The sequence below is a fragment of the Mastomys coucha genome, unplaced genomic scaffold (genome assembly GCF_008632895.1).
Source record: "Mastomys coucha isolate ucsf_1 unplaced genomic scaffold, UCSF_Mcou_1 pScaffold20, whole genome shotgun sequence".
Taxonomy (NCBI): domain Eukaryota; kingdom Metazoa; phylum Chordata; class Mammalia; order Rodentia; family Muridae; genus Mastomys; species Mastomys coucha.
This window is the reverse complement of record NW_022196903.1, coordinates 118,683,561-118,710,332: the sequence shown is the minus strand read 5'-3', so window position 1 is coordinate 118,710,332 and position 26,772 is coordinate 118,683,561. Positions and strand designations below refer to the sequence as shown.

Here is a 26,772-nt window from a genome sequence, read left to right as displayed (position 1 = left end):
TGCACTGTGTGTGACTTTGTACCGTACACCACCAACACACGCCGCCCGAAACCCTTCGGCTTGATTGGAGACTACCGAATGTTATAAACTGTAGTGCTTTGCTGCATGCAAAGTTTTCTGCCCCTTTAGGAATACAACAAATTCATTATGGGAAACAAAGACTTAGTATTTCCTTGCCATCACTCCTGGGTGTCTAATTATCAGATTAGTCTATTTTGGTGATGTGTTTTGCTAGAATGTTTGGTTTTTAAGGTTACAGTTTCAGTTGCTGAATTTCATTTTTTTAAAAAAAAAAAATCATGAAATTGGAAATTTGGTTTGGGATTAGGATAGAATTTCCAACCAGTTAGGAGACAGTCCCCACATCAACTTCCGCCATTTTACGCTACATATTTATGCATAACGGCACTCTCATCAGAGGCAATTATAAAATCAATATATCAATTGACCCTGAGAAATGCGAAGGATGATCTATGGCCTCGGTATCAATATTCACCCAGCACTTAACTTTTTTGGGCAAAAAAAAAAAAAATAGAAACATCCATCTTGTTAGCAAGCAGATGTGCTTTTGTCTTTTGTCTTTAATAAACACTACTCTTTCCCTGTGTACTGAGCTCCATCCGTCCCAGCCTCCAGCCACCATTGCCTGAGAGAAAGCTCAGGCACTGCCAGTTGATTTGTTCTAAATAGACAAATAGTTTTCTAAATTTTTGAATACTAAGTGTTGAGGTACTTGAAAGTATAATTGTTCTCTCATATTACTTCTGAAGATGACAAAGGTAATCTCTTTAGAAATGCTTTCAAATATGTTAGTGAGGTAATCGGAATATAAGCTTCCGAGTGCTCCCTGAATTGTAACAATATAAAAGTACATGTATACCAAAGAACTGATTAAAAATAAATTTGTTTTATTAGGAATCAATGTTGATTCATAGACCTACCTTGTGTACCTACATACCCCAATTAATGTAAAAATGTCTAAAGCAAAAGCAGATAGAGAGTAGAGTTTAAGCCTTTCCCTATTCTGTACCGTATGGGCCCCTGCATATCAGTCACAGCCATGGAGAAAGAGGCCCTCTTAACGGAGCCTATGCTGATATGCCTAAAGGCCGCTAGCAGTGGGCTGGCTACCACCATTTTAGTCGTGACCCCACACTCATCTACAGACATTTAACCACTCTCCCGTCCTAGCTAGGTATCAGTTTTCTATCTTGGGTGAACAGAGGGGAAATGAAAGTGTTTACTCTCCACCAGGGCTTCTCCTATCCCATAGCATGGCAGACTTCTCTTTTCTACCCATGGCCCAGGCATAGAAAGGGTACCAGGCCTGGCCAGAATGCCTAAGTGAAAGCCACACAAGGGGAACCTGTTGTCTTCAGAGACACTGGCTCACCTGTGTGCAGCAGCATGCCACCAGCTCTGGGAGAACTCTACTGCGAAGGCTCTCACTGACTCTCGGATCCTAATGCCAGCAGGAGGAGGTGCTAGCATCCTAACAGTAGCCTTGCACAGGCTGATATATTTATAATGATAATAGTATTGTGGTAGCAACGCAATAGCACTCCGGAAACGAATGCACATATATTTTTGGATGGACTGCAATTTGCTTCTCTCTACTAGTGTGAAAAGCAGAGAGGGCAGTCTGGAGTCCCCTGAGTTAACTTTGTATCCCTTGGCTCTGTGGTACTCCCAGATGGGTTGAAGTCCTTGCCACCCAGCAGGCGGTTTCTTGGGCAGGCAATGGATAGTGATGGTTATTTAAAGGGAAGAGACATGAAGTCAGAATGTAGGAGGACAGAAAACAGTCAGTTGAGAGAGGTGAGGATGGGGGAGAAACGCTTCCTCCTTTTCCTTTAAATGTGATGCGGGACTTTTCAGGAAATTAAACACCGAAGCTATTAGCATCAGATAGGAAACAGATGAGGTTGAGACACTGCAGTTCCACAGCAGATTCCCCAGGCAGGCAGAGCGGGGACATGTGTAAGCAATCACAGCCGTATTTCTGGAAAAGACCTTTTATGTTTTTAATACTTAACACTTCATAACAGGGACTAATAGGCAGGATAAAAAGAAGGCAGTGTAAAAGGCAACTTGGGGCATGAGTGGTTTTCCAGACAACAGAACTGGGGGAAGGAATCTCTTGAGCTTCGATCCCTAGTCCCTCTTTCCTCCTCCCACCCAACTTTATGTACTAGAGCTGCAGAGGCTGGGCAGTAGGGTGGCATGAGCAACGGGCCAGCAGAGCAAAGAGGCTGGGGCCGCCGTCTTTTACTTCATATGCTTGGGGGCCCCGTAGTCCCAGGGTACCAGCCAACGAAACAAACAGCTCTTTGCAGAGGGCTTGGCTGAGTATTCTATAGTCAGGAGCTGTGGCCACCACTGGAAGGGTCCCTCTAAAGAAAGCGCCATCCTCTCCCAGCTGTAACCCAGTTCCCAGCTTCCTGCAAAAGGCAGCACGCTTCTTCGCTTCTTCGTCACTTGGGAGTGGCTTTATTCTACTTACTCACCTGGCTATAGAACAGGAAACTGTTACGAAGATGACCGTGAGGAACCAGAATATGGAGGAGAGTAATGCTTTTTTTTTTTTTTCCTACCGGTGGGGCAGTGTAACCTCGGGGAATGTGTTCAGTCTCTGCCTTGGTGTTCACACCCATACATTAGGGAAGGTCGACAGTTAGGGTCGCTCAGCTGGTGCTCTCCTGTCCTTGAAGGGTGGGGTTTGTGATGGGAACATGTTCAGATTTAGATATGTAACTGGAACACTTATGACATCTTTGGCCAGTTCCATACCCAGCCATGCTTTTACACACCCAAGGACCCCATTGCAGGACAATAGAGACCCACCTTTCTGTCATTCATGTCATCCCCTGGACTGTCATATTCACCCTGTAGGGAAGAGAGGACACCAGATAAAGCCACTGGAATCAAGAACAGATGCCAAATGAGAAAGGGTTTTCTTTCTTTCAATTTTCTTCTTTCTTTTCTAATGTCATCTCTTTCATTTCTATTTAAGGAAGATCAGAAACATGGCATGGTTAGGAGCCAGTGTTTGGTTTCTTAGTCATCACCTTGTAGTGTTTAATTAGGATAGCTTTTCACACAAAATGACCCCCTCCTGTGCTTTCCAGACAAGCCCAGGTTACTACTCACAGCCCATGCAATGGCACAGTCTGTGCCTGTAAATGGGTGAGCACATTAAATAAAATTCACCCCATGCCATGACACCCTGTGTCTACAGCTGTCAGGAGTTAGCTTTACATGTTCCACAGCAAAGATGTCAGAAGTGGGAAGACTCCCATCTAAGAAATCCCTGTTGGTCAGATTCATGAGGCTACATTGCGTGTCGGACTTGGTTGGTAGTGAAGCCAAGAGGTATTTAGCTGAAGGGCTGCATAGGTTCTTCACGGTTGTCTTGAAATGTTAGTGTGTTGCATCTTGGGAATTACTCGCAACCAAGGAGAGCTTCCAGGTTGTGTATTACCCATGCCACCGAAGTTTCCTCCACGTCTATCTACCTGCCTTCACTGACAACCCAGCCATGGGTACTTCTAACTAACTGTACACTACATTTGTATTTTCACAATTTTACCAAAAACAAAGGCAAGGTGTCAAGGAAAGCTCAGATGAAAACCAATGCATGCTTCTTGTGATCTGTGATAATGACTGGAAAGACAGTTTGAGACCTTTGGCAAAAGAAAACGAACCACTGTTATCCTCAGCCACGAGAAGTTCCAGGGTTGGCAAAGGTGTCTCAATCCCAGGGTTATACCCAGCAAGAAGTTCAGCATTGACAAAGGTGTCTCAATCCCAGGGTTATACCCAGCAAGGAGAAGTTCAGCATTGGCAAAGGTGTTTCACTCTGAGGGTTCACTCCTGCCTTCTTCTACCCAATGTTCATCCACACCAAGGCCTGTGGCTCCAACTCTCAGAAGATTAGAGAGAACACACTGATCACACCAAGGCCTGTGGCTCTAACTCTCAGAAGATTAGAGAGAACACACTGATAAAACAGTACTTACAGGCAGCCATGGTACACACTGTAACCCTGGCTCCCAGAAGCGGAGGTAAGAGGTCATGAATTTGAGGCAAGCCTGGGTCACAAAATGAAACCCTGCATCAAGAAGAGAAAGAAGAGCCGGGCAGTGGTGGCACACGCCTTTAATCCCAGCAGCACTTGGGAGGCAGAGGCAGGTGGATTTCTGAGTTCAAGGCCAGCCTGGTCTACAGAGTGAGTTCCAGGACAGCCAGGGCTACACAGAGAAACCCTGTCTTGGAAAGAGAGGAGGCGGAGGGAGAAAAGGAGAATGGAGGTGTAGGGAGGGGAAATGAAGAGAGTACTTACATCATGAAGTGGGTAGGCCGCCTCGTAGATATTGTTTGCTATTAGAGAGTTAATACCTGCAAAATAAAGAATAGTAACACTGAAGTCCTCTCAGGTCACATTTGATAAACATTAAACTCTCGTGTGTCTCCCAGCGGTGAAGCATTGCATTCTCTGCTCTGGCCCTCCACTCTACCTTAAGCTTTAGTTCTTAGTAGAAGGGAAATAGTGTCCATTTCTCAAACACCAGCAATGATTTTGTATTCGGTATGCTGTGAGAACCTTCACATTGTGCCTATCCTTGCCTTTTGATCCTAGCCAGTAAGCCCTCTGCACTGCATGATCACACGCATCGCTTGGCTTGGCATCCTCTATGTTCCATGCCAGCATAGATGGGTTCTGAGGGATGGCTTTGGCCATGATGAGTTAGTGTAGGTGTCAATGTCTTCTCTCCCTGTCTCTTCACAGGACTACTTCAATCTGGTGATTGGCCTGCCTTCCTAGGTAGCAACGGCCTCGGGGTCTGAGAGTCCAGCATAACACATCTCAAAATAAGGTCTGGGGAACCTTGGGAGACCTCTGACTCTTCCATAGCTCCCAAACTGTGGAACATTCATGGGTGGTGAGCCTGAGAGCATCTTGCAGCGCCACTGGCAATATTTGCCCTTTACTCGTACATGAAGGGGTTTTGTGGAATATCACGACATCATCCCCTTGGCTGATGGAATATATGCTTGTAACTTCTCTTGCTCTGTATTTTTCTCAGTTTTCACTCTAGTCCAATAAAACCTGCTCAATAAAAATCACCTAAATAAAATCTCTTTAGTCTCCCAATATTTTTTATTATTTCTTTTATTTTTTGAGATTATAATATAATTAGATCATTTCCCCTTTCTTCTCTACAAACCTTTCAATATGCCCCTTCTTGGTCTTTCAAATTTATGGCCTTTTTATTAACTTCTGTTACAGGCATAAATATACACGTATAAACATATATATTCCTAAATATGACCTGCTGGGTCTGTGTAATGTTACTTATATGTATGTCTTCAGGGCTGACCATTTCGTATTGGATAACCAATTGGTGTGCTCTCCCCTGGTGACAACTCTATCTCATGGCCCTGCATTCCTTAGTTGCCTGGAGTTCTTGGCGCAGGGCTGAGGCCCCCCGGACTTTCCCCTATTCACTTTGCTATGTCTAGTGATGTTGTCTTTGTTCTGTTCATGCTTAAGTAGTCATGTTGGTGAAACTCTATAGGTGCCTATTCTGGAACTAGTAGGAGACACAGTGTCATAATAAACTCCAACAATTTTACAGGGCAAAGATGCCCTGAGATTCTTTTTAAAAATTAGAAATTAAAAGCCTCACAGGGATATTCGCTGTTTAGTCCTAGAAGTCCTTCATGCCACTTGCCCATAGCAACGTCTAGTGAGGACACACCGAGTGGACAGGTACTGTTGACTCTGACTCCAACCCTGACAGCAGAGAGCTCCTACTCACAGAACCACATCGTCATTTCTTGTTTCTTTCTTGGTTTTATTAAAAGGCTATAAAGCAGTCTGTATGTTCTTCATCAGGTTGGGCTATCCTAGGTCACCAAAAATCTGTACATTCTGTGTGAGGATGAGCTATCCTGAGTCATCAGCTTCCTGGTAGCTGGTAGGAGAAATTGTATCTCACCAACTTAGAGTACTAAGATTCTGCATACCAGTATCCACATTCGATCACAGAGAGGAAGTTCCTGGTACCCAGTAATTTCCTGTGGCCATTCATACACTTTCATCCCTGAACTGTTCTTTGCAGAGAGACCAAGTCATGGAGTTCAGAGGAAAGCAGCATAATGCCCTGAAGCCCAGTAGGCTGTATTGTCAGTGGCTTTGCATCCACAATGAGGCTGGGACACAGGCCTAGGCATCAAGTCATTAAAACTCACCACTTTCTTTTTTTTCTTTCTTTTTTCTTTTTAGATATTTTCTTTATTTATATTTCAAATGATATCCCCTTTCACAGTTTCCCTTCCAGAAAAAAAAAAAATCCCTGTTCCCTCTCTGCTCCCCTGCCCACCATCCCACCCTCTCCCACTTCCTTGCCCTAGCATTCCCCTACACTAGGGCATAGAGCCTTCACAGGAGGCCTTCAAGGGCCTCTCCTCCCACTGATAACCAACTAGGCCATCCTCTGCTACATATGCAGCTGGAGCCAAGTGTCCTACCATGTGTACTCTTTTGTTGGTGGTTTAGTCCCTGGGAGCTCTGGGGGTACTGATTAGTTTATATTGTTGTTCCTCCTATGGGGCTGTAAACCCTTCAGCTCCTTGGATCCTTTCTCTAGCTCCTTCACTGGGGGCCCTGTGCTCAAACTCACCACTTCCTACCTCATATGCCCAGCCACACCCATACGTTAAGACACTGAAGAGGATCTCAAACAGTTCTCTCTTCCCTAACAGTCCCCAATTCTCAAACTTTGCCAAGATTCGCCACAGTTCTAGCATGCCACATACCCCATGCCCACCAGTTTAGATGCTCGGTAGACATGGCCACCTCCAGGGATTTGAAAGCTGTGTGTGCACAGATGTGCCTTCAAGAGCTAGCAATCCTCTTCCAGTTTTAAGTTTCTTCTTTGGGATTAACGTAAAACATGAGAAATAACTTTGGAGGGTGGGGAGGATCCAAGAGGAGACGTGCAGGTGGGGGAGGGCTGCCAGGGGTGGGCAAGCTACAGATTTATTTTAACTCAGAAGACTACAGTTTCAGTCAGAGCATCATTAATAAGTTCAAGAGCCCTAACCACAGCCATACGAAGCCACCCCACAGTAATCAAAGGGAGGAGAACCCAGTTGGGGCAGCAGGGGTGAGGGGGTATTTTCAAGCTAAGGAAGTACTGTCGACATGGATAGAAGCTGAGGCATCACAAGCTAATAGGGCCCCCAGCATGTCCACATCCCAAGAATTACCTCACTCACACCCCACTGTTGCCATGGCAGCTGTAAGACCACCAAAGACAGTCCCAACACATCGTGGGGAAACAAAACCAACAAACAGGTGTTTCACCTCTCTTGGCTGAAACATCGGACTGACCATCTGAGCTCAACTGGAATGTCCTGGGAAGATCTCCGTTCACCGGGCTATAAGCTGTACGCCTACTTCCATCTCAAACCTACCCACAGCTCCACCTACCACAGGCAGCTCATCCCCTCCAGGACACAGGATGCCTATTGCTCTGTGTCCTCCAAAGCCTGCAATGGACATGAGTCAGAGGGGATTGCCTGTTTCTGCTGTGTCTCTCAACACACTGGGTTCGCTGTCCTGACACCCAAAGGGGTGACATTTGAGAAGCCATCAGCCCTTGGCTGTACTTGCTCAGTATCTCTTCTAGTTGATCAAGTGCCCCTACCCCCTGACCAACACACACACACACACACACACACACACACACACATCCTCCTCACTGCCTTGTTTGGCAAGCTACCCTGATGAGGAAACTTGAGACTCTAGTTGATTAGTCTGCCTTCTAAGGCAGGAAGTCCAGGCAAATGGTCTTTTGCCTTGAAGCAAAGACTCCAGGTTATGAAATCTGAGTTATTCTGACTCAGATGCCCAAGGCTCCCAAAAGATGCTGTTGAAGGGTTTCTCTGTCACCTATAGCCGTGCACCTCCCACGGGACACCTAGGTGGTAGCACATGATGATCCCAATCAGTGCTGCTGCTGGGGAGGGGAGGGAGTGGGGCTGAAACGCAACTGTATCGCCACAGCTAGCTACCCTACCAAACGGGGCCTCTTGTTTTACCCCCAGACTTCAGAAACCAAGACTCTACCCCAAACAAGCATGGAAATCAGTTTGAAAAGAAAAGAAAATAATCAAACGTTTTTCAAAAAGAAAAGGAATCCCTGCTTTGAAATTTGGGGATTTTTTTCCTTCCTTTTCAACAAAAAAAGAAATGGTCTAATTGGTTCCATCATGTGCCATTCATGTGGCCACAGTGGCAAGGCTTTCTTCCTCAGGACCACATAGATACTCTTCCAGCACTGTATTAGGCACAGTGGGGGCAGGGGAGAGAAGGGTGGAGGGGGAGAGAGAGAGAGAGAGAGAGAGAGAGAGAGAGAGAGAGAGAGAGAGAGAGAGAGAGAGAGAACGCTAAACGTAAAGCTCCAAGGATCTTTTCCTTCATTTCTCTCCAGTCCCCAAAGAAAAGAAAAGCCTCAATTCAAACAAAGCATAGACTCTGGGGTCCCACAGACGCTGATCCCTAAAGTCAGCAGCCCTATCTCTCTTTCAAACCACCACCAGCACCGCACACCTGTTGCTTAGAACTCTAACCCCCAAAGGAAAAGGCTCCTCGTTACTCAGCGTGGACCACACCTTAAACAGCCTGGGAGGCTGGCCCAGCATCCCTGCCCCTCTGCATCCAGAGGCATTCGAGCTAAAGACCACAAGCCGAGTGGACTCAGGCGCCTGCCATGGCTAACGGAGCATGCGCATCCAAACCCCGGAGCCTTGCCTTTGGCTCTGCGGACACGAGGTGAGAACGAAGTGCAGGACTTTATGGTCCGCCACCCAGAGACAGTCTCATTAAAGCTACAAATGCTGCTGGGTGGCAGGGAGCACAGCTCTGCTCCCTGCGGGCCAAGCTCAAAGGAAACTTTCATCCTTTGGGACAGGTACTTAGAGAGATGGTGCCCTCCTCCTGAAAGCCCATTTGGTTTTGATTCGCTCCACAACAGGGCCTGCTCAGCCCAGCCTTCTGCTTTCATCCCAGCGCTCCAGCCGGACATAAATCTAAACCAGAACCTCCAGACGGCACATTTAACAGAGACTATATTTACCCATCACCAAATTGTCTTGACGTGTGCTTAATTACTTAAACGTCTTTAATCCCGAGCCTTTTCTTCTAACAAAATAGAAACCAGTTCGGCTGGATGAACGATAAAACCAGATGTTTACAACACACACCATGGTCTGGCTCCGGTCAAAATAATTAAGACATCGTCTCCGGAGTGGGAGGGGAGATGCCCAAAGCATACATTTGTTTCAGTGCTCTGACACCAAATGTCCATGAAAATGTACCCCTATTAATCTGTAATTTTCTATCCATGGAAAGGTAATAATAACTTCCATATGAAGGAGAAAGAAAGGTGTTTGTCCTGTCATATGGTCAAGACGGTTAGGGTTTCTCTCCACGGATAAGCCCACTTTAAAGTTATTGCATGATGGAGCACACATCCAAGGCCCTGGCAGCTGACCCTGGGAAACGTGACAATGATTAAGGAGGCATGGCGGGGCTCGACCAAGTGTGTGATCGCTCACATGCTTCTCCCACTAGGCGGAACCTAACTTGTAAATATTGTTCATCTCTAAAGAGTGTGCGCATTAGCCATAATCTCTCACTTGCAGGGATGGAAGCTGAAGCAAAGCTGGGATGCTTCCACCTCCAGGGCTTATGGGAGAACCCTGGGAAGTTAATGGGCAGGGGCTGAAGAGAAGGCTTGATGGATTAGAGCTCATACTGTTCTTACACAGGGCCCAAGTTTAGTTTTAGGACCCACATTAATGACTTATAACTGCCTGAAACTCCAGCATGAGGAGGTCTGATACCCTCTTCTGGGCTCTGTGGACACCAAGGTCTCACTTTCTTAAGGTCAGATATGCTTGTTTTGCCTTTTTATACTAATATCAACTCCCTCCAAAGAGAGAATCAAAGGAAACCAGAGGGAACTGGCTGTAGTAGCTAGAACATTGTGGGATTCATTTCTGTATGTTCGCATGATACAGCTTGGAAAATAACAAGAAGGCAGCTCATTATAAGCAGGCTTGGCTATCCTTGGGTACTTCTGGAAACCAAGAAGCAAACCTTCTGCAATGCTGTCCACATTCTTAAATGGCACTAGGTCAAGAAGCCTGGAACAGCTCACCGAACTACACCTTTATCCTTCTCTTTCTCATCAGCTGACTTCAGAGATCCGAGGAATCACCTGGGTAGATTATTGACACTTCACATCCTAAGACCTTGACCCTACAGACTATAGTGCATCGGATTTGGCGACAGGTTGAAACCAGCAAAGCCAGTGGTTCTAATGCCACGTAAGTGCAGCTGTTCCTGGCCAACACATCCTGAGGTTGAATTGCGAAAGGCTAATCTAGGAGGACAAACTTCCAACTCCCTTCACACCAGCTTGAATCCTCCCAGTCAGCATTTCCCGTCTCCTGTCCACTCCTACCCTCTCTGAGGTCTGCAGATGTCCTGGGCCCAGATCCCGACTGTAGCCCTGAACCCTTTGTTTGCTTAAAGAATGTTGAGTGCTTCTTGGGCCTCATAGTCTTGTATGTAAAGGAGACCACAGTGCACTTTTGAAGCACAGGTTCTAGTAAGTGTCAGAGCTAGAAGGGTTCAGCAACAGTACAAAATATTCATTGTCCGATGGGGCAAAAACAGGCTAAGGAAGGGATATAACTTGGTCCAAGTTTCTCAACTTGTTCATCCCAGAGCTGGGAGGCACCTACTATTCCATCCATGCCAGGCAGGGAGCCTACCATCTAGCCTTCTCAGTATACCTCTGCCCTTCCCCACTACTACAGATTGGAGCAGACTGGCATAGTCTGTGGCTTCCATCCCTCAGAAAGATGGAGGGAAGGATGTATTCTCCAGGCCTTCTGTCCAGTCACCTGCACAAGGAGAGTCCTCTACCCTCCTTCCATGACCCAGAGGGCTTCTGTCTCCTTATGAGTCTAAAGACGTCGATAGCTTTGCCACTATGAGTTTCAGACTGCTGCATCCTTCCTGGCACTTCTCAGTATCCACCCTGGGCTTCTGTGAATGGTGGTTAAATGCCCACCCTGGATTATCCTGCATGGGTCACTTCTGCTTCTAGGGTATCTACTGACTCTGAAATCAGGGACTTTCCCAGGGCAGCCTCACCCTAACCCATCGCCTCTACCTCTGGACATCCCTCTGGAAGTCTCTTTCTGTGTATCTCATGTAAAGCACCCCCATCTTCGGTGCCTTTCTTTGGCTACTTTTCCTTTAAATGCATGTCACCACATGGCATATTGTCCAGTTTATGCATTGGCTTATTTCCCATCTCCCTTCACTAGAGTGTCAACTCCCCAAAAGAGAGATTTGTTTCTGTTTAACTCACCACTATATTATCCAACTGCAGAATTTGAACAATACATAGTAGGTGCTCAAAGACCTCTGGGAAACGCTTCCTGATAACTTCCACTGACGATTGATCACTGAAAACTAGAGAAGAGCCTCTAACTCTGGCCCTAAATTCCCCACTGTGTCCCAGTCAGTAATTATCTGTGAGATTAGGTAACACTGGTTAGACTTACTCCTTACAGTGGAGCATCTAATGGACCGAAAGAGCTAAAGACTTAAAAAAATGTTTTGAAAAACGTCCAAATATACACATGAATTTTGGCTGCAATAAATGCCCTATTTGTTCAGAGATCTCCTACCTGCTTAGTTCCCAGCACAGAACACCCAGAAGCAAGGGAAACTATCTATAAACAGCTAATGCAGAGCTCATAAAATCTACTCCCCCTGATGATATGCGCATTATCCACAGCAGGATCCTGGCAGCAACCCCTCCTTCGATTTCTCTTTACCAGGATTTTAAGGCATTTGTTTGTCTGTCTCCCAAATGGCACAGGAAAACAGGAACAGCACAGCCTGAGGGAGGAGGTCACCAGGCCAAGAATTCAAGAAATGAAGGTAAATGAGCTCAATGATAACCCACAAGGACTCTCTCTCCCTCTCTCTTTCTCTTTCTCTTTCTCTCTCTCTCTCTCTCTCTCTCTCTCTCTCTCTCTCTCTCTCTCTCTCACACACACACACACACACACACACACACACACACACACACACACAGGCACGCACGCACACGCACATGCGCACACATACATTCTCTCTCACACACATTCTCTCTCACTCACGCATATTCACTCTTATACACACATTCTCTCTCATACACACACACAAACATAATCTCTCTCACACATATGATTCTCTCTCATACACACATATTCTCTCTCCCACACATACATTCTCTTTCTCTCCCACACACATAAACACACATATTCTCTCTCTCCCACACACACATTCTCTCTCTCCTTCACACACACACACATATTCTCTTTCACACACACACACACATACACACACATTCTCTCTCTCCCACACATTCTCTCTCACACACACATATTCACTCTCATACACACACACACATTCTCTTTCACATACACAGATATTCTCTCTTACATTCTCTCTCTCACACACATACACACATATTCTCCCTCTCACACACACATTCTTTATCTCTCTCTCTCACACACACACGTATTCTCTCCCACACATGCATTCTCTCTCACACACATACATACACACATATCTCTCTCTTTCTCTTTCTCTCTCTCTCTCTTTCTCTCTCTCTCTCTCTCTCACACACACACACACACACACACACACACACACACACACACACACACGCTTTCTTCCTCAGTGGTTATCCAGAAAAGCTTGTCCATGTGTTCGTCTAGAGAATTCCTGTAGAGCATATGGCCACATGACCTGAACACTCCCCATTCATTCATCTGATCATAGAAATCTAGCAGGACCAACCACAGTTAGTAAAGAAAGAAAGCAAGATTTGTGTGATTGATTTGGGAAAGATTTCCATCCAAAGGATGTGGCCACAGGCGGGGACAGCCACAAGACTGAGCATAATCCCCCTTCCCTTTGCTCAGGATTAAGTTTCGGATACAACTACAGAAACCCTAGAGCCTATGGTTTGGGTATGTATATTCTATCTTTTCCTCCTAGTTTTGACATTCAATTTTAATTTGTGTGTTCTCCTGGTTCTTATTTTTTCAATTTATTATTTATATTAGGCTTGTTTTATTGTTTTCCTTGTAAGCCCCTTCAGAAATGTTTGTGGAACAAGGCAGAAGTATAAATAAAATCTGTACAGGCTGGTCATGTATAGGCTGGTGATTTACAAAAGCCAGCATCAATAAAAATGTATTGTCTACAAAGAAGAAAACGTGATGACCGAGCGGGGCAAGGTGGGGCTGCTGAACTGCAGTTACCCTCATTGCCATGTCCACTTCCTAAGGTTCCAGTTAAGTACAATGAGAAAGAGACTAAGGTATTGGACATGGATCATGAGCGTATGGACTGTCCAGAAGGCCAGACCCACACCCGAGGAGCTGGGTGGGGAAGGGGGTTGCCTACAGTGCCAAACACAATCCTGTTCTTTTTCTTTCCTGTTTATGAGGCAGTAGGTGCTCTGAAGAAATGTCTGTCACTTATAACCATGTATGCTTCGCCTCTAATAGAACTGGAGAGGCAGGCAAGAAAATCCAAGTACAGCCCCTGGCTCAGAGGCCCACATCACCTCAGAGCTCCGCAGTGTTACTACATCCCTCGTTGTTTCGGATCCTATCGTGTTCTTAGTTGTTTTGGATCTGTCAGGGACAATTTGTAAGTTGTTTGAGGAGCCCCAGTGGCTTCATTTTGGCCAGGCAGAAGTCAAATCGCTAGAGATAGCCTTCCAGGTCTGCTGAGAAGACCACCCCTTTTTACAAAGGGAGGGTAGCAGCAGCAGCAGCTACTATGCGATTAACTGGCTTTTCAGACTCCTCCTCCTGACTCTGCCCCTGGTCCATAGCTCTTCAAAGGCAGTAGGAATAGCATCAGAGTAAGGACAGCCAGGTTCGAGGTCTACTTATAACAACTTCAACTCAACGTGTAGCCCTGGGTAAGTCTCCTGTGTCCTTTGTGCCATCTGTAGTTGATGAGAATTCCCAGCACACCACTGTCTCCAGGAGCCAGGAGCCTGATACTGGATAATTTCTGTTGATCCTGAGAAGCAGATCTGGAAGGTAAGAGCTCCCTGCTTGGTGCTCCTCTTTCGCTGTGTCTGTAATTATACCCAGCACCTGCTGCATTGTCTCATAATTATCTATTTGCACATCTGACTGGGTGACTACGCTACAGGCCTCCTCAATGGTTGACAGTAGGTCGGTCCATCGTGGCATTCCTCAACTTCTGTAGCATCACCTGACACATGGCAGGTACTCGAAATAGATGCTTTTAAATGTCTAAGAAGAAAGTCGGATTTTGAGCACTACTGGGCAACAACAAAATCCTAAAGATGTTTGACTTTGAGACAACACCCACACTAAATACTAGAAGGAGAAAGAAAACAGAATCTGCCCAAGCAGCCAGCTTCCTGTGACCTTCCAATAATCCTGGGGATTACCCTTTCCCAAAGCCCTAGCTTTCAAGGACTTTCCAGTTCACAGAGCAAACTCACAGTTGCCTGTTTAATCTTTACAAAACCTCTGAAAGATACCTTTATGATCTCCATCCCACACAAAAGAAACTGGATTGTAGAAAGGTTAAGTCACTCTCTGTGAACACAGTCAGAAACTCACCCGTGATTGCTATGGAACTAATAAGCTTGACATTTTTTTAAAATTAATTCATTAGATAAAGTCAACTGAGTAGTATGTGCAAAGCAGAAATCTAGGTGCATAGCTGCATAGGGGCATAGGTGCATAGGTCCATAGGGGCATAGGTGCATAGGTCCATAGGGGCATAGGTGCATAGGTCCATAGGGGCATAGGTGCATAGGTCCATGGGGCATAGGTGCATAGGTCCATAGGGGCATAGGTGCATAGGTCCATGGGGCATAGGTGCACAGGTGCATAGGTGCATAGAGGCATAGAGGCATAGGTGCACAGGTGCATAGAGGCATAGGTGCATAGCTGCATAGGAGCATAGGGGCATACGTGCATCAGGGCATAAGAGCACAGGAGCATAAGTACACAGCATAGCTGCATAGAGGCATAGGTGTGTAGGTGCATAGGGGGCACAGGTGCATAAGAGCATAAAAAGGTATCGACGATGGTTTAAGCACATCTCCAGGGCTCACTGTCTGTGCGTCAAAGTCATGAGTATAGAGACTAAGCAAGAAAGAGACTGAGGTTAGTAGGAGCACCAAAGAGCATTATGGGAGAATCAGTACTTGTCTGGGAATGAGCAATGATAAAATTGGGGCAGTCACAGCTCATTGTGCCACTTTGTGCATCTCTGAGTAATACATTAGCACCAGACTGCCTGCCTTAGTGTGTATGTTCTGAAATGTTTCGACTTTTGCTCCAAAGGAACAGAAATAGTCATATCTGAAAAACATTCTACAGGGTGAATGGATTCCACCGGTCACAGTGAAGAGAATGTTGGCTTTAAGAGAAAGTTGCTGTATGACCAAAAGCAGCCTGGGCAGGAGGAGGGAAACTGAGGCCAGAGGTCAAGATAGGAATCTCGGGGCAGAGTCCAGTCTTACATTAGTCATTCACCCTCTCTTGGGGAGAAAGAAGTTCCTTCATGCATAGAATGAGTTAGACCCCCTTTTACACAGCTAAGATACTTTTCCTCCTGAAAACAGTAAATGAAAATTGGCTGTGGTTACTTAAAGCCACTGTGTGCTCGCTCATTAGTTTTGTCGACTCGGCATAAGCTAAAGTCACCTGGGAAGAGGGAACCTCAATTTAGGAGCTGCCTCCATCAGATTGGCCTATGGGCACATCTGTGAGGCATTTTCTTAAATGCTAATTGATGTAGGAGGACTGGCTCTGTGACCAGTGTCATCCCTGGGCAGGCAAACCTAGGTATATAAGGAAAGTAGCTGAATAAGCCACGCAGAGCAAACCTGTGAGCAAGGTTCTCTCATGGACTCTGCTTCAGTTCCTGCCCCCCAGGTTCCTGCCTTGACCTACTGCCCCAGATTCCCCAAGTTGCTTTGGTCATGGTGTTTGTCACAGCAACCAAGAGCAAACTAGGACAAGAGTGTTGCAGTTGAATGGTATGGATAGAGTGAACGATGTAGGCAGAACTGGAAAGGCGAGGACCGCCTTCAACCATTGGTGAGCTGGAGGTCTGGGAACATCCCCGACAAGAGATATAGTAGGCACCTCTGCTCTAGGGCCCAGAATGGTTGCTTAGCCTAAGCTGATGCAGCCCTTGCTCGTGGGACGTGAGTCTGTTGCTCTCCCTGTTGCCCACCAAGGAAGGTGTTGACAGGGCCGCCTCCAGCCCCTCACCACCTCACGGATCACCACGTGGGAGGGCTCCTTACCCATCGTGTTGTTGGCTCGAGAGCAGGCCGTCCGCTTCAGAATCTCATGTACCTAAAAGGGAAGGACGGCAGAGCGATGAATGCCGGGACCATGTGCGTCACCACCCTGTGAGGCAGGCTGTCTGGGACAGAGGCACAGGCCTCGTTGGGAGGAAAGGACGCCAGGCATATGCAGAGCTCGCGGTCTCCTTGTCAGACCCATTCAAGCTTGAGTGTTTTGAGGAAGCAAAGAATGTAACTCCCCCCACACACATACACACACACCCCTCATTCCACCCCACCCTGAGAAATGAATCAATAAAAGGCTATAAATTGGCTGCAGTGGCAGAAGGGAAGGAAAACAGAGGCGGCCTGCGATACACAGCCCTCTTGGGGGCCCTGTAGGAAGTGTCTGGGTCTGCCTCCCTCCCATGTATGGGAGCCTCAGAGAAGGTGCCTCCTCCTCCTCCAGTCAGAGGCACATCTAACTAGGAGAGCCTCAAGGAATGCTGGGAAATCACAGGGCATGCCGTCAGATGTAGGGGCCTGAACCCACATCAGAAGATCTGTTCCTCTGCTGGGAGCACCGGGTCAGAGGCCTAGGAAAGCTCTGGAAGGCAACGGACACGGTAGCGCTTAGTGTGAACAAGCAAAGCCTAGCCTAGCAGTCTCACTGGCCCAAATTGTCCTTGAGTTCTCACCCTGCCGGATCATAACCTCTTCCTTCCACGGTGGAAGTGGGCAGTGTGGGGCAACCTGCTCAAGTCTCACAAACCTAAAAGATCTAGACAACACTTGCACCATCATGACTACTTCGAAGACTACCTCTCACATGGAGGGTTACTCCTTTCCGAGAAACTGAGGCATATGTAGCTCAGTGATAGCCATCTAATGACTTCTTCGTGGGTCCCAAGCCTCAGCCAGACCAAGTTAGGGTATCTTATCCAAAAGGAGGCAAATGACTGAGCCAATGAAGAAGGGGGCACAGAAAACAGTCACGGATTTGTACCAGGAAGACACCAGGCACAAATGACACCAGGCGGTCAGGATGAAACCCAAGGCTCCCTTTTTCCCTTCTTGTGTTTTGGGGTAGACTAAGGAAAAGGCAGAATCTAGGGAAGAAAAGCTTCCAGAGGGAGGGAGGAGCGAGGGATGTGCTCCATCGCCGGTATTCACACTCCTATATTCCGGCCACAGACCTAGAGGGAGTGGCAAATAAATAGTTTCCAGCAGAATGGGGCTCAAGAGTGTTTAATTCTGCTTCTAATACAGCAGTAATTCAATTACAATAATAATTAGGAACAGTACTTATATGGCCTTGTATTATTTTACGAGCACTTTGCAATGATCAGTTAATCTCCACACCCTGTAAGCCCCCCTTGGTTTGAGAGCCAAGTCATGTTGGCAATTAATTGACTTATAATAGCATCAAAGAAAACAGGAAGTTTACACCCTTTTCCATAGGAAGGGAAGAGAAATCATATGCCCATTTAAAAAAATATATCCTTCCTAAAACATGGCATGAAGATGATGATTTTGTTGTTGTTGTTGACTATATTTGTTTGGTCTTGGTTTTGATTTTATTTTTAATCTTGAAAGCAAGAGTAAAGGCCATGTGTCTGTGTGTGTTGGAAATGCTCAGTTACTGTTCCCTGTCCCTTCTTAGCCTCCTTATCACCGGGTAGATGGGCAGTCCTTCTAAGTCTCTCTCCCATATTTATTCAGCACTGGGCATGGAAGCTCTTTCCTAAGAAAGGTTACTTCTATGTTTCCTCCATGGGAGTAAGTTCTAGCATGCTCTGCTCCCTCTGGCCTTCCTCTGCCAATGGGCTGTTTGTTCTCTAGAGTGGCAGGGAATAGAGTGGTAGGTAAATGAGGATAGCATGTGTCTGGAGATGGGGTCACAACAACAGAGGACAGACACAGACGTGTATTAGAATCAAACTCCAATACAATTAAAACCTTTGGGATAAAAGAAAGGAAAGAAGAGAGAAGGAAGGGAGGGACAGAGGAAGGGAGGGAGGAAGGAAGGAAGGAAGGAGGGAGGGAGGGAGGGAAGGAAGGAAGGAAGGAAGGAGGGAAGGAAGGAAGGAGGGAGGGAAGGAAGGAGGGAGGGAGGGAAGGAAGGAAGGAAGGAAGGAGGGAAAGAAGGATGGAGGGAGGGAAGGAAGGAAGGAGGGAAGGAAGGACAGGCAAGCTACAGTCAGGAATGTTGGCTATCTGTTTTATTATTGGGCAAGTTGGTTAATTAGCATTTCCTGTGTAATAAGTTCACATGAGTCATTGCCATAGGGCTGAAGGAGAAACTGTTCATAGAGAGGCACAGTAACCCAGCAACCAGGACCACCTCCTGCCCTGTTCAGACACTAACAATTATATTATTTTTTTTCTAATGCAATTTTTTTTCTCAAAGCCTTGTTTTTTTTTTTTTTATCCGTAAGCCAAGGAGTTACCTTAACTGGTATCAAGTCCTACCATCGCTAACATCCTCTGATTCTGAGATTCTAAGACAGATCTGCTTAGAGAGTTCATAAGCAGCTACATCCCCTCAAGCCTTAGCAAACAAGGAACTTATTTGCTCTTTCTTGTACGACTGGGATGGGGAGGCTCTTGGATGCCTTACAGTTGCTAGGCAACACCAAGCAAATAATAATGAGAGCTAGCAGGAAGGGAAAGGAAATGCCCTGCCACCCACATGCCCGACCATTCCCAAAACCCTTTACTAAGCCAGTACACCCATTACTTACAATGCGGCTCCGAGTAGCATTGTCAAAGAAGGTGTCCTTTTCCTGGATGTTGTACCTAGAGGATCCAAGAAAGCAAATGGTGAACCCAACCCATTTCACCACCCTACCCTGACACCACTGTCCCCACAGCCCAGGGCAAACCTTTGGAGAGTAACATGACAAAACATGAAAGTTCTCACACACTCAAGACACATGGCATGGATGGTTGTTTTGAGCCAGGAGTTCTGAAAACTATTTGTAGAAATTGTTAATAATGAAACTAAATGAGCAGAAGAAGAATATAAAAAAATCCAGTACAAAGTTATTCAACTTCAAAGTTGATATGAAAAATTATCATGAAGGTGTTGAAAATTGTAATTATGAAAAGCTTGTAAATAGAAAGTTTGTGATAGAAAATATTATGCCATGGTAAGTTTTCAAAATTAAAGCAGATGGGAAATATACCTATGCCTGAATAGAGACAGTGAAATGGTGGGGAAGGGCTATCTTAGGGGTATTGGAATCATAACTATTTGTCTTTCAAAATTCCATTTTGTATTCTCATTGTCATTCCATCAGGAGATACCAAGCTCAATTATGAAGGGCCTGTAAGTGTTCATATATTGAACAACAAACAATAACAACAAAGCACTTGAAAGACAGTGGGATCTAGAGTTCAAGGGCAGCCTGGGTTAGACAACAAGAATCTATCTCAAAACAAAAACACGAAGTCCCACAGCACCTATTGAGTGGTCCCCACAGCACCTATGAAATGCTCCCTATGTCAGGATCCTTGCTGAGGACACAGATTACTGGACCTTCTCCTTACTCTTCTGGGAATACCAGTCGCATGTGTCACAGTGACTGGTGCCAAGTGAAGCATGACTCTGTGTAGACTGTGGTTTCACAAGGGCAGGGACAGAGATCAGACTTCTGATTAGGAAGAACAGAACTTTCTAAAAAAAGAAATTGGCTATTCACTGGCCTTAAACGATAGCAAAAGTATAACAAAGGGAAATGTGGGGGAGACAGCTGCTCAGGGGCAAACATCCCCATGGAAAGGAAGGGAAAGGAAGCATGGAAGAAGCCAGAGACAAAGACATCAGCAGGTTCACCAACTGTGGACCCTATGTGATACACTGATCTGCCAAGCAAGATGTGAAATAATGGTGTGACTGTCCTGGAGGTAACCAATCCCTTTCTCACTAGATTTCCCTGGTATTGTAAACCTAGACAAAAGCTCACAGCTGGAAAGGTTATAGGCCCTAGGGTAGGTCATACCCCCAGGAGTAGGGGTAACCTACTACTATTTCTTTGCTAAGTAGACATATCGACAAACTGGCTTCTAAACATTGGTTTGTACACAAGATTAAGGGCACTCAGTTCTGGTCGGAGAAGCTTCTTTTTTTAGTAATTGGAAGTCAATGTAGAGACTCGTAAGTGGTAAAAAGTGTTGAGAATAAAAATAAGTGTCTCTTAAATGTTCACCCTGACAGAACATCTGTATCACCCACTCCAAGGCTCAGAGGAAGAAGGGGGAAGGGGAAGAGAAAGAGGAAGAAGCAGAAGAGGACAAGGAGGAAGAGGAAACACTGTTAGAACTAGACTAGAGTAGGGGGAGGAGAAATTGTCTTATGGACATTACAGTCGTCCACTGCACCCATGAAATCACAGCAGCTGTAGTTACCTCACAAGACTAGGCCCTTCAACATTCCATTGTAGATAGGGGAGGGGCTTTGGAAGCCTCATTCTTCCTGAGGAGCCATTCACAGTTAGTAGCTACTGAAAAGGGGTGGGGGGCCATTTTCTTCAGTGGTGTAACTGCTGGCTAGTTGCCTATGCTCTGTTATATAACCCTTGACCCATAGTTGAGTCAACTCACTGGGTCACAAAAGAAAGAAAGAAAGAAAAAGAAAGAAAGAAAGAAAGAAAGAAAGAAAGAAAGAAAGAGAGAAAGAGAAAGAAAGAGAGAGAGAAAGAGAAAGAAAGAAAGAGGAAGAGAAAGAGAGAGAGAAAGAAAGAAAGAAAGAAGGAAAGAAAGGAAAAAAGAAAGAAAGAAAGGAAGAAGAAAGAAAGAAAGAAAGAAAGAAAGAAAGAAAGGAAAAAAGAAAGAAAGGGAAAGAAAGAAAGAAAGAAAAATGAAAAGAAGTGTGAAAGAAACTTGCTGGGAAGAAGAAAGGACTCAGCAGGAGTGGGAGGAAGATAAGACGGGGTAGAGAGCAGTGTATATGTTCACACTGCAGCATCCACGAACTCGAAGAAGGGATGCTGTGCTGGATCTTACTGTGTCTCCTATGTCTGTGTGAGCCTGGGTTGGCCTTGAAATTTGGCTTTCACCTTGAAGCAGGATACTTATAAGGTGACTGTGGGAGGTGGGGACTTGCTGTGACAGCATATGCACACTCATAGAATGGTCAATCATGGCCATATAAGTGAGAGGCATTCTCTAATGAGCACAGAAACACTGCTTCTAAAACTAATGGATCTTTGCGTCTTCTTGGCCTCTGTGCCCCTTCATTCAATCCCCATCACCCCAGATGGGTTTTCACCAGAGCACCTTGTGTGTGGTTGATGCTGCCTCTTTCATTCCCCACTTCCCTACCATGCTCATTTCTTCTATAAGTTTCCCAAATGACCATACCTACATAAAGAGATCTTTATCCACTCTTCCTGGGTAGGGAGAACATTTCCACAGAATCAAGGAGAGCACGAGTTGGCAATGGGTATGTAGAAATCCAGAATTTGCCTCCACCTTCTCACTGTTGTATCACATACTACCAAAACCTAATCAGATGAGCTTGGCAGAGGGACATCCCCATGGAAGATAAGCACTTTCCTTCTCATAGAATTTTACAGTTCAAGACTGGCTGTCCCCTGGCTCTCCATCCAGCCTATATAGTGGCCAAGAAGCAGGTAGATGTTCCCGCATGAATGTCCAGGGCTGTCTGGAATAACCTCATAGAGGAAAGGCAGTCAGGAACATAGGAACTGTTTCACCTGGAGAGGATCCCAAGCCCCAGGGTCATCATGTCCCAAGTCTCAAGGCTTAGGCACAGAGTGACACTGGAGGTCCTTCCCCACCCCCTCTCATGCATCTGCCCTAATGGCTCCCATACTCACAGGTACATTTTTTCCCTGGAGAATGGGTAGGAGAGGTTTTTCATCCTGTTGTTGCTGTGTTCAGGAACTCTGGGCTGCAGGGGTGAGCTAAGCGTCTGCAGAATGGCGCTAAACTTCTTTGCAATGCTGCCTCCTGCTTTGATCTCGTACATCTATGAAAAAACAAAGCACAGGAGGCCACCTGTAACACTTGAAAATGACCAAGGGGTAGGGGTCCCCAGGGAAAATACTCTGAGCAAAGGAAAAGGTGGGGAGAATAAGAAGTTTTTTTTTCCTTTCTCTTCATTGCTTCTCAGAAGCCCCTCTCAGTGACACATGCTGTGGAGGTGGGTGTCCTCTGCAAAGAAACATACAGATTCCAAACTTTCTGACTGTCCCACCATCTTACAGAAACCACAGGCCTGCCATGAGACAATCGCCATACCTCCACTGGATAAATGCATATAGAATTATAAGAGAGAAAATACTAGATGCTTGACACCAGTTGGCTCTGATTCCCACACAGCCCAGTTAGGTACAATGGGGATCCTCCTAGCTGTCTCCTCTGCAGGGAGATGTCAAGTGAGTGTTGCCATATCAAGCTTTTCACATGGATGCTGGGGATTGGACCCAGGTCTTTGTACTTGCCTGGCAAACACTCTTCCAACTGAGCTACCTTCCCAGACCCCTCCCCCAAATATTAAACATTCAATGACATCTGACCTGAGTAATATACAGACATATTATCGTAATGATCATTAATAGTTATAGTTCATATGTTTGTTTGTTTATGCTGCAGACACCACTTATGCCTACATGATAGCTTTTATTTTTATTTCGATGTTTATTTGTTTTTATTTTATGGGGGTTTTGCCTGCCTGTGTGTCTGTGCACCATATGGGTGCCCGATGCCTACTGAAGCCAAAAGAAGGCATGAGATCTGCAGCTGACGGTTGTGCGCGTGGTACTAGGGATTGAACCCTGGACCTCTAGGAAGAGCAGCTAGGGCTCTTATCCTCTAAGCCGTCCCCCCAGTGCCCGTGATAGCCTTTAGACTTTCGGGTTTGTAAATGCAGTAATTGAAGCACAGGTGCTATAATTCAGAAACGCTGGGATGTATTGATGATAGATACTGACTTTCCACAGGTAATTCTCTTTTTTCAGAAAGAATATTCCTCCCCAATCCTTCCCTAACCTGGCTGGGCTTTATAGCCACTTGATGAGTAAAATATGACAGAAGGGAACCAGTCAGCCCATCCTATAAGATCAGCGGCTTCCACTCTAATCTTTTCATGTCCTAAAATGTCCTGAGAGTCCCCAGAGAGGGGAAAGCACCTAGCTAGACTCTCTTAAACTTCTCTGCAAACAGCAGGTATGGAAACAACCCCCACCTTGAACCTCAAGCCACCAAGAGACCACAGCCCCTGGGATGCCACCGAGAGGAGTCAAATAATTCTGACGTCAGCTCTGCTCAAGCCACTGACCACAAAGTCACTCTTGCCTGCTCAATTCTGACTACTTATGCCTACATTACAGCTTTTGTTTTTATTAAGCTACTACATAAATTTTGTTTAGTAATGATTTAGTAATAAAAATACTAAGTGTATTTAAGCTACTAAATAAATTGTATTATGGTACTATTAAGTTACTATTAAGCTACGGAAATTGGGTCAGTTTTTTCATGCTGCGGTGATGAGTAGAACAGGAGCCAGCATGCAGGACATTCTGAAGCAAGTCTGTCCTCTTCTCTGCCATGCTATTTACAAGTTGCAGAGAATATGCATGAGGGTGCGCTGAGAAAATGGCAGCCAAGGGTGTGCAGAGGATTTTAAGGCTCCAGGAAAGGTGGCAACCCTTTCAGCTGGGGGACTCTGGAAAGCCTGTCACTGGTGTGCGTGAGGTGCGCTTCAGCTTCAACCAAAGAACCACCTTCTTGCTCATTTTGTCTTTGATATGATAGGCAGTGGGGGTGGGGTGGGCTTGGAGGTGGGGAGTCCTTGAAGCCAATAACTGACTGAGAACCACTTTATATCCTCTGAGCCGTTTTTATTTATTTTTCATTTAAAATAAATTAATGCAGTTCTGCTATTTAAAAAAAAAATCAGGAAAACACTAACTAAATGGTAAAGTTTTTATTTTTCATTTTTGACCCAGTCTTACCTTTTTCTCCTGAGGAACTCTCTATTAATAGTTTATAGTATATTTCAACTAATCTGCAGATGTATATGTAAATGTGTATAAATACCTATTAAGTACATGTGTGCCTACACACACGCGGCATGTGCATGCACACACACACACACACACACACACACCACTCACTGAGACTCTTTTATTTCCCTCCATGAAAGGCTAACAGACACCAGTCCTGAGAAAACCTGCATACCCAGACCAAATGCAGGGTATAATGGTTTCCCAGACAGTGCCCAGCACTGACAGCAGCAGGAGAAAACAGACAAGGTGAGTGCTGGGGTAGCTCCAGGTCCCTGCCTTGAGAACTCAGGGAACACAAGTAAATCCCTTCAGATTCCCTGAGCTACAGAGGCAGGAATATAAGCCTAGGGGGTTCAAGACAAGAGCCCATCCACTAAGAGGGGACCCTGCTCAAAGCGCCACAGAGGTCTCTTGAGCATTTAGCTGCATAGGTGTGAAAAATGACTCCATCTAAGAGAAAGAACCATCTGGAGGGAGTGGGAATGGCACTTATTTCCTGGGGCCAGATGGAAAAACCCTATCATTCTTGGGGCATTGGGTGACCACTGGTTTACTCGGTACTGATGGGTAATTAGGCTCAGACTGAAGAGTCTCCCCAGACCCACTTAACAAGTCATAAAAGAGGGAAGTAGGCTAAATAGCTTTAAAGGTATTTCCCAAGCCTAGCATAACCACGACTTGAAGCGTTTAAGGAGAAGAAGCATACGTTCATGGCACAAGCATTTTTGGCATCTCCTGGAGATCTGCAACTTGGTACCTGATAGATTCAAGTGCTGGGCATATGCAGGGGTGACAAGAACTCTGACAATGACCGTGCCCCTTGCAGCATGCTCAGCAGAACGCTCAACACCTGCACCATGAGCAGCTTCCCAGCCAAGCCCTACCAGGGAGGAGCAGGACCTTCACCTCGCAGATGAGAAAACCAAGGCTCAGAGGGGCAGGATGGTCACCTGGGTGCCCTGTCTAGGACTCTTCCCTTGACCCAATGGCCTTCCACCCTCAGCAAAGCCCCATCGTCTGTCCCAGGGGAGGAAGCAAGCTTGAATGTCCACCTTTTAGCCCAACGGCTTAGGGTCTCATTTCACCTTCCCAGAAAGACACTCAATGCTCTCTATTATTAATAATAATCAGCAGTGGCATCATTATTACTGTTATTCTAGGACATCAGAGAATTATGAACATCCTCAGAAATGGCAAGACACATGTTAGCCAGCTGTTCCCCATTATGCCTCCCTGGGTACACGATGCGCCTCCCTGGGTACACGTTGTGCCTTTCATGTGTTTAAAATCATAAATAATCGTTAAAGTATGTTGCTCTTATTTTTTATTCCTGGGCTCAAATGTGGTTCTCATAAAAGCGTGCTTTGGCCCCACTGTCACAGTCTAAGGGGTTCACTGAGATTTCTTTTGTCTTACTTCTTTCTTCCTTCTTGTCTCTCCTCATCTCCCCACCCCCCACAGGGGCACATCAGTGTGGTCCCAAGGCTTATTTGTTTCCTTTCTGTGTTAAAATCACGTCCCTTGCTGAGACACAGGGAGCCAAGGTTCCAGTGATGCCTCTCTTGGACAACATACAAGGCATTCTCTCCACTTTACAGATAAGAAAACTGAGGTAGCATGGCAAGTTTAATGAACATTCATGAAGGTCCTCCCTCCAAAAAAACAATGACTATGTATAGCAAGTTAAGATACAAATGTTATTGGGGATTCCAGTGTATATTAAAGACCAGCTGAGATGTCCAGCCACATGAACTAAGCAACTAATGGATTCTCAGACTTTCTGAAGCCCATAAGTCACTGTAATAAATCTTCCTTCTGTATAAAAAAAAAAAAAGATACAAATGCTATCATCCCACTGATCCCTAGGTCACTTTTTCCTACTATGATCTGTAAGGAGCCCTCTCTGCAAATGACCAGGACAGATCAGTCAGCAAGAATACAGGCCAGGCATAAAGTTGGACACTGCCCCACCTGGGCGCATCATGTAAAGTCAGTTTACCTGTCTTTCTGCCTGTTAGTTGGTTTTTCCTCAGTTACCACATCAGCTGTCAAATCATTGGTGTCCACATGTCTCCCTTTCTAGCATCTCTCTCATCTCCACAGTCAGAGAATGTCTGAAGACTATCTCATGCTCTCTTTAATTTCCAAAAGCCAGGTGGAGAAGCAAGATAGAAAAGACAGCTTGAGGACCCAGGTGGAGTAAGATGGAAGGCTATGCAGCCAGAGAAGAGGAAGCCAATCAAAGATGCAAAGAACTCTCATCTCTTGAAAACTCTGTTTTCATCCTCCACCCC

At 45.7% G+C, this 26,772-nt stretch overlaps 1 protein-coding gene across 5 annotated transcripts in view; it reads right to left on the bottom strand.

Moving 5' to 3' along the window:
* The window catches only part of Ano2 (anoctamin 2), a 328,395-nt gene that overhangs the window by 223,682 nt on the left and 77,941 nt on the right, over window positions 1–26,772 (bottom strand). For all 5 annotated transcript variants that reach the window (XM_031383474.1, XM_031383476.1, XM_031383473.1 and 2 more), the window contains 5 exons: window positions 22,286–22,437; window positions 19,187–19,241; window positions 16,461–16,512; window positions 4,343–4,398; window positions 2,845–2,886 (listed from right to left, as the gene is read on the bottom strand). In XM_031383474.1, coding sequence (XP_031239334.1) covers window positions 2,845–2,886; window positions 4,343–4,398; window positions 16,461–16,512; window positions 19,187–19,241; window positions 22,286–22,437 — 357 coding nt within the window. The remainder of the gene's footprint in view (window positions 1–2,844; window positions 2,887–4,342; window positions 4,399–16,460; window positions 16,513–19,186; window positions 19,242–22,285; window positions 22,438–26,772) is intronic.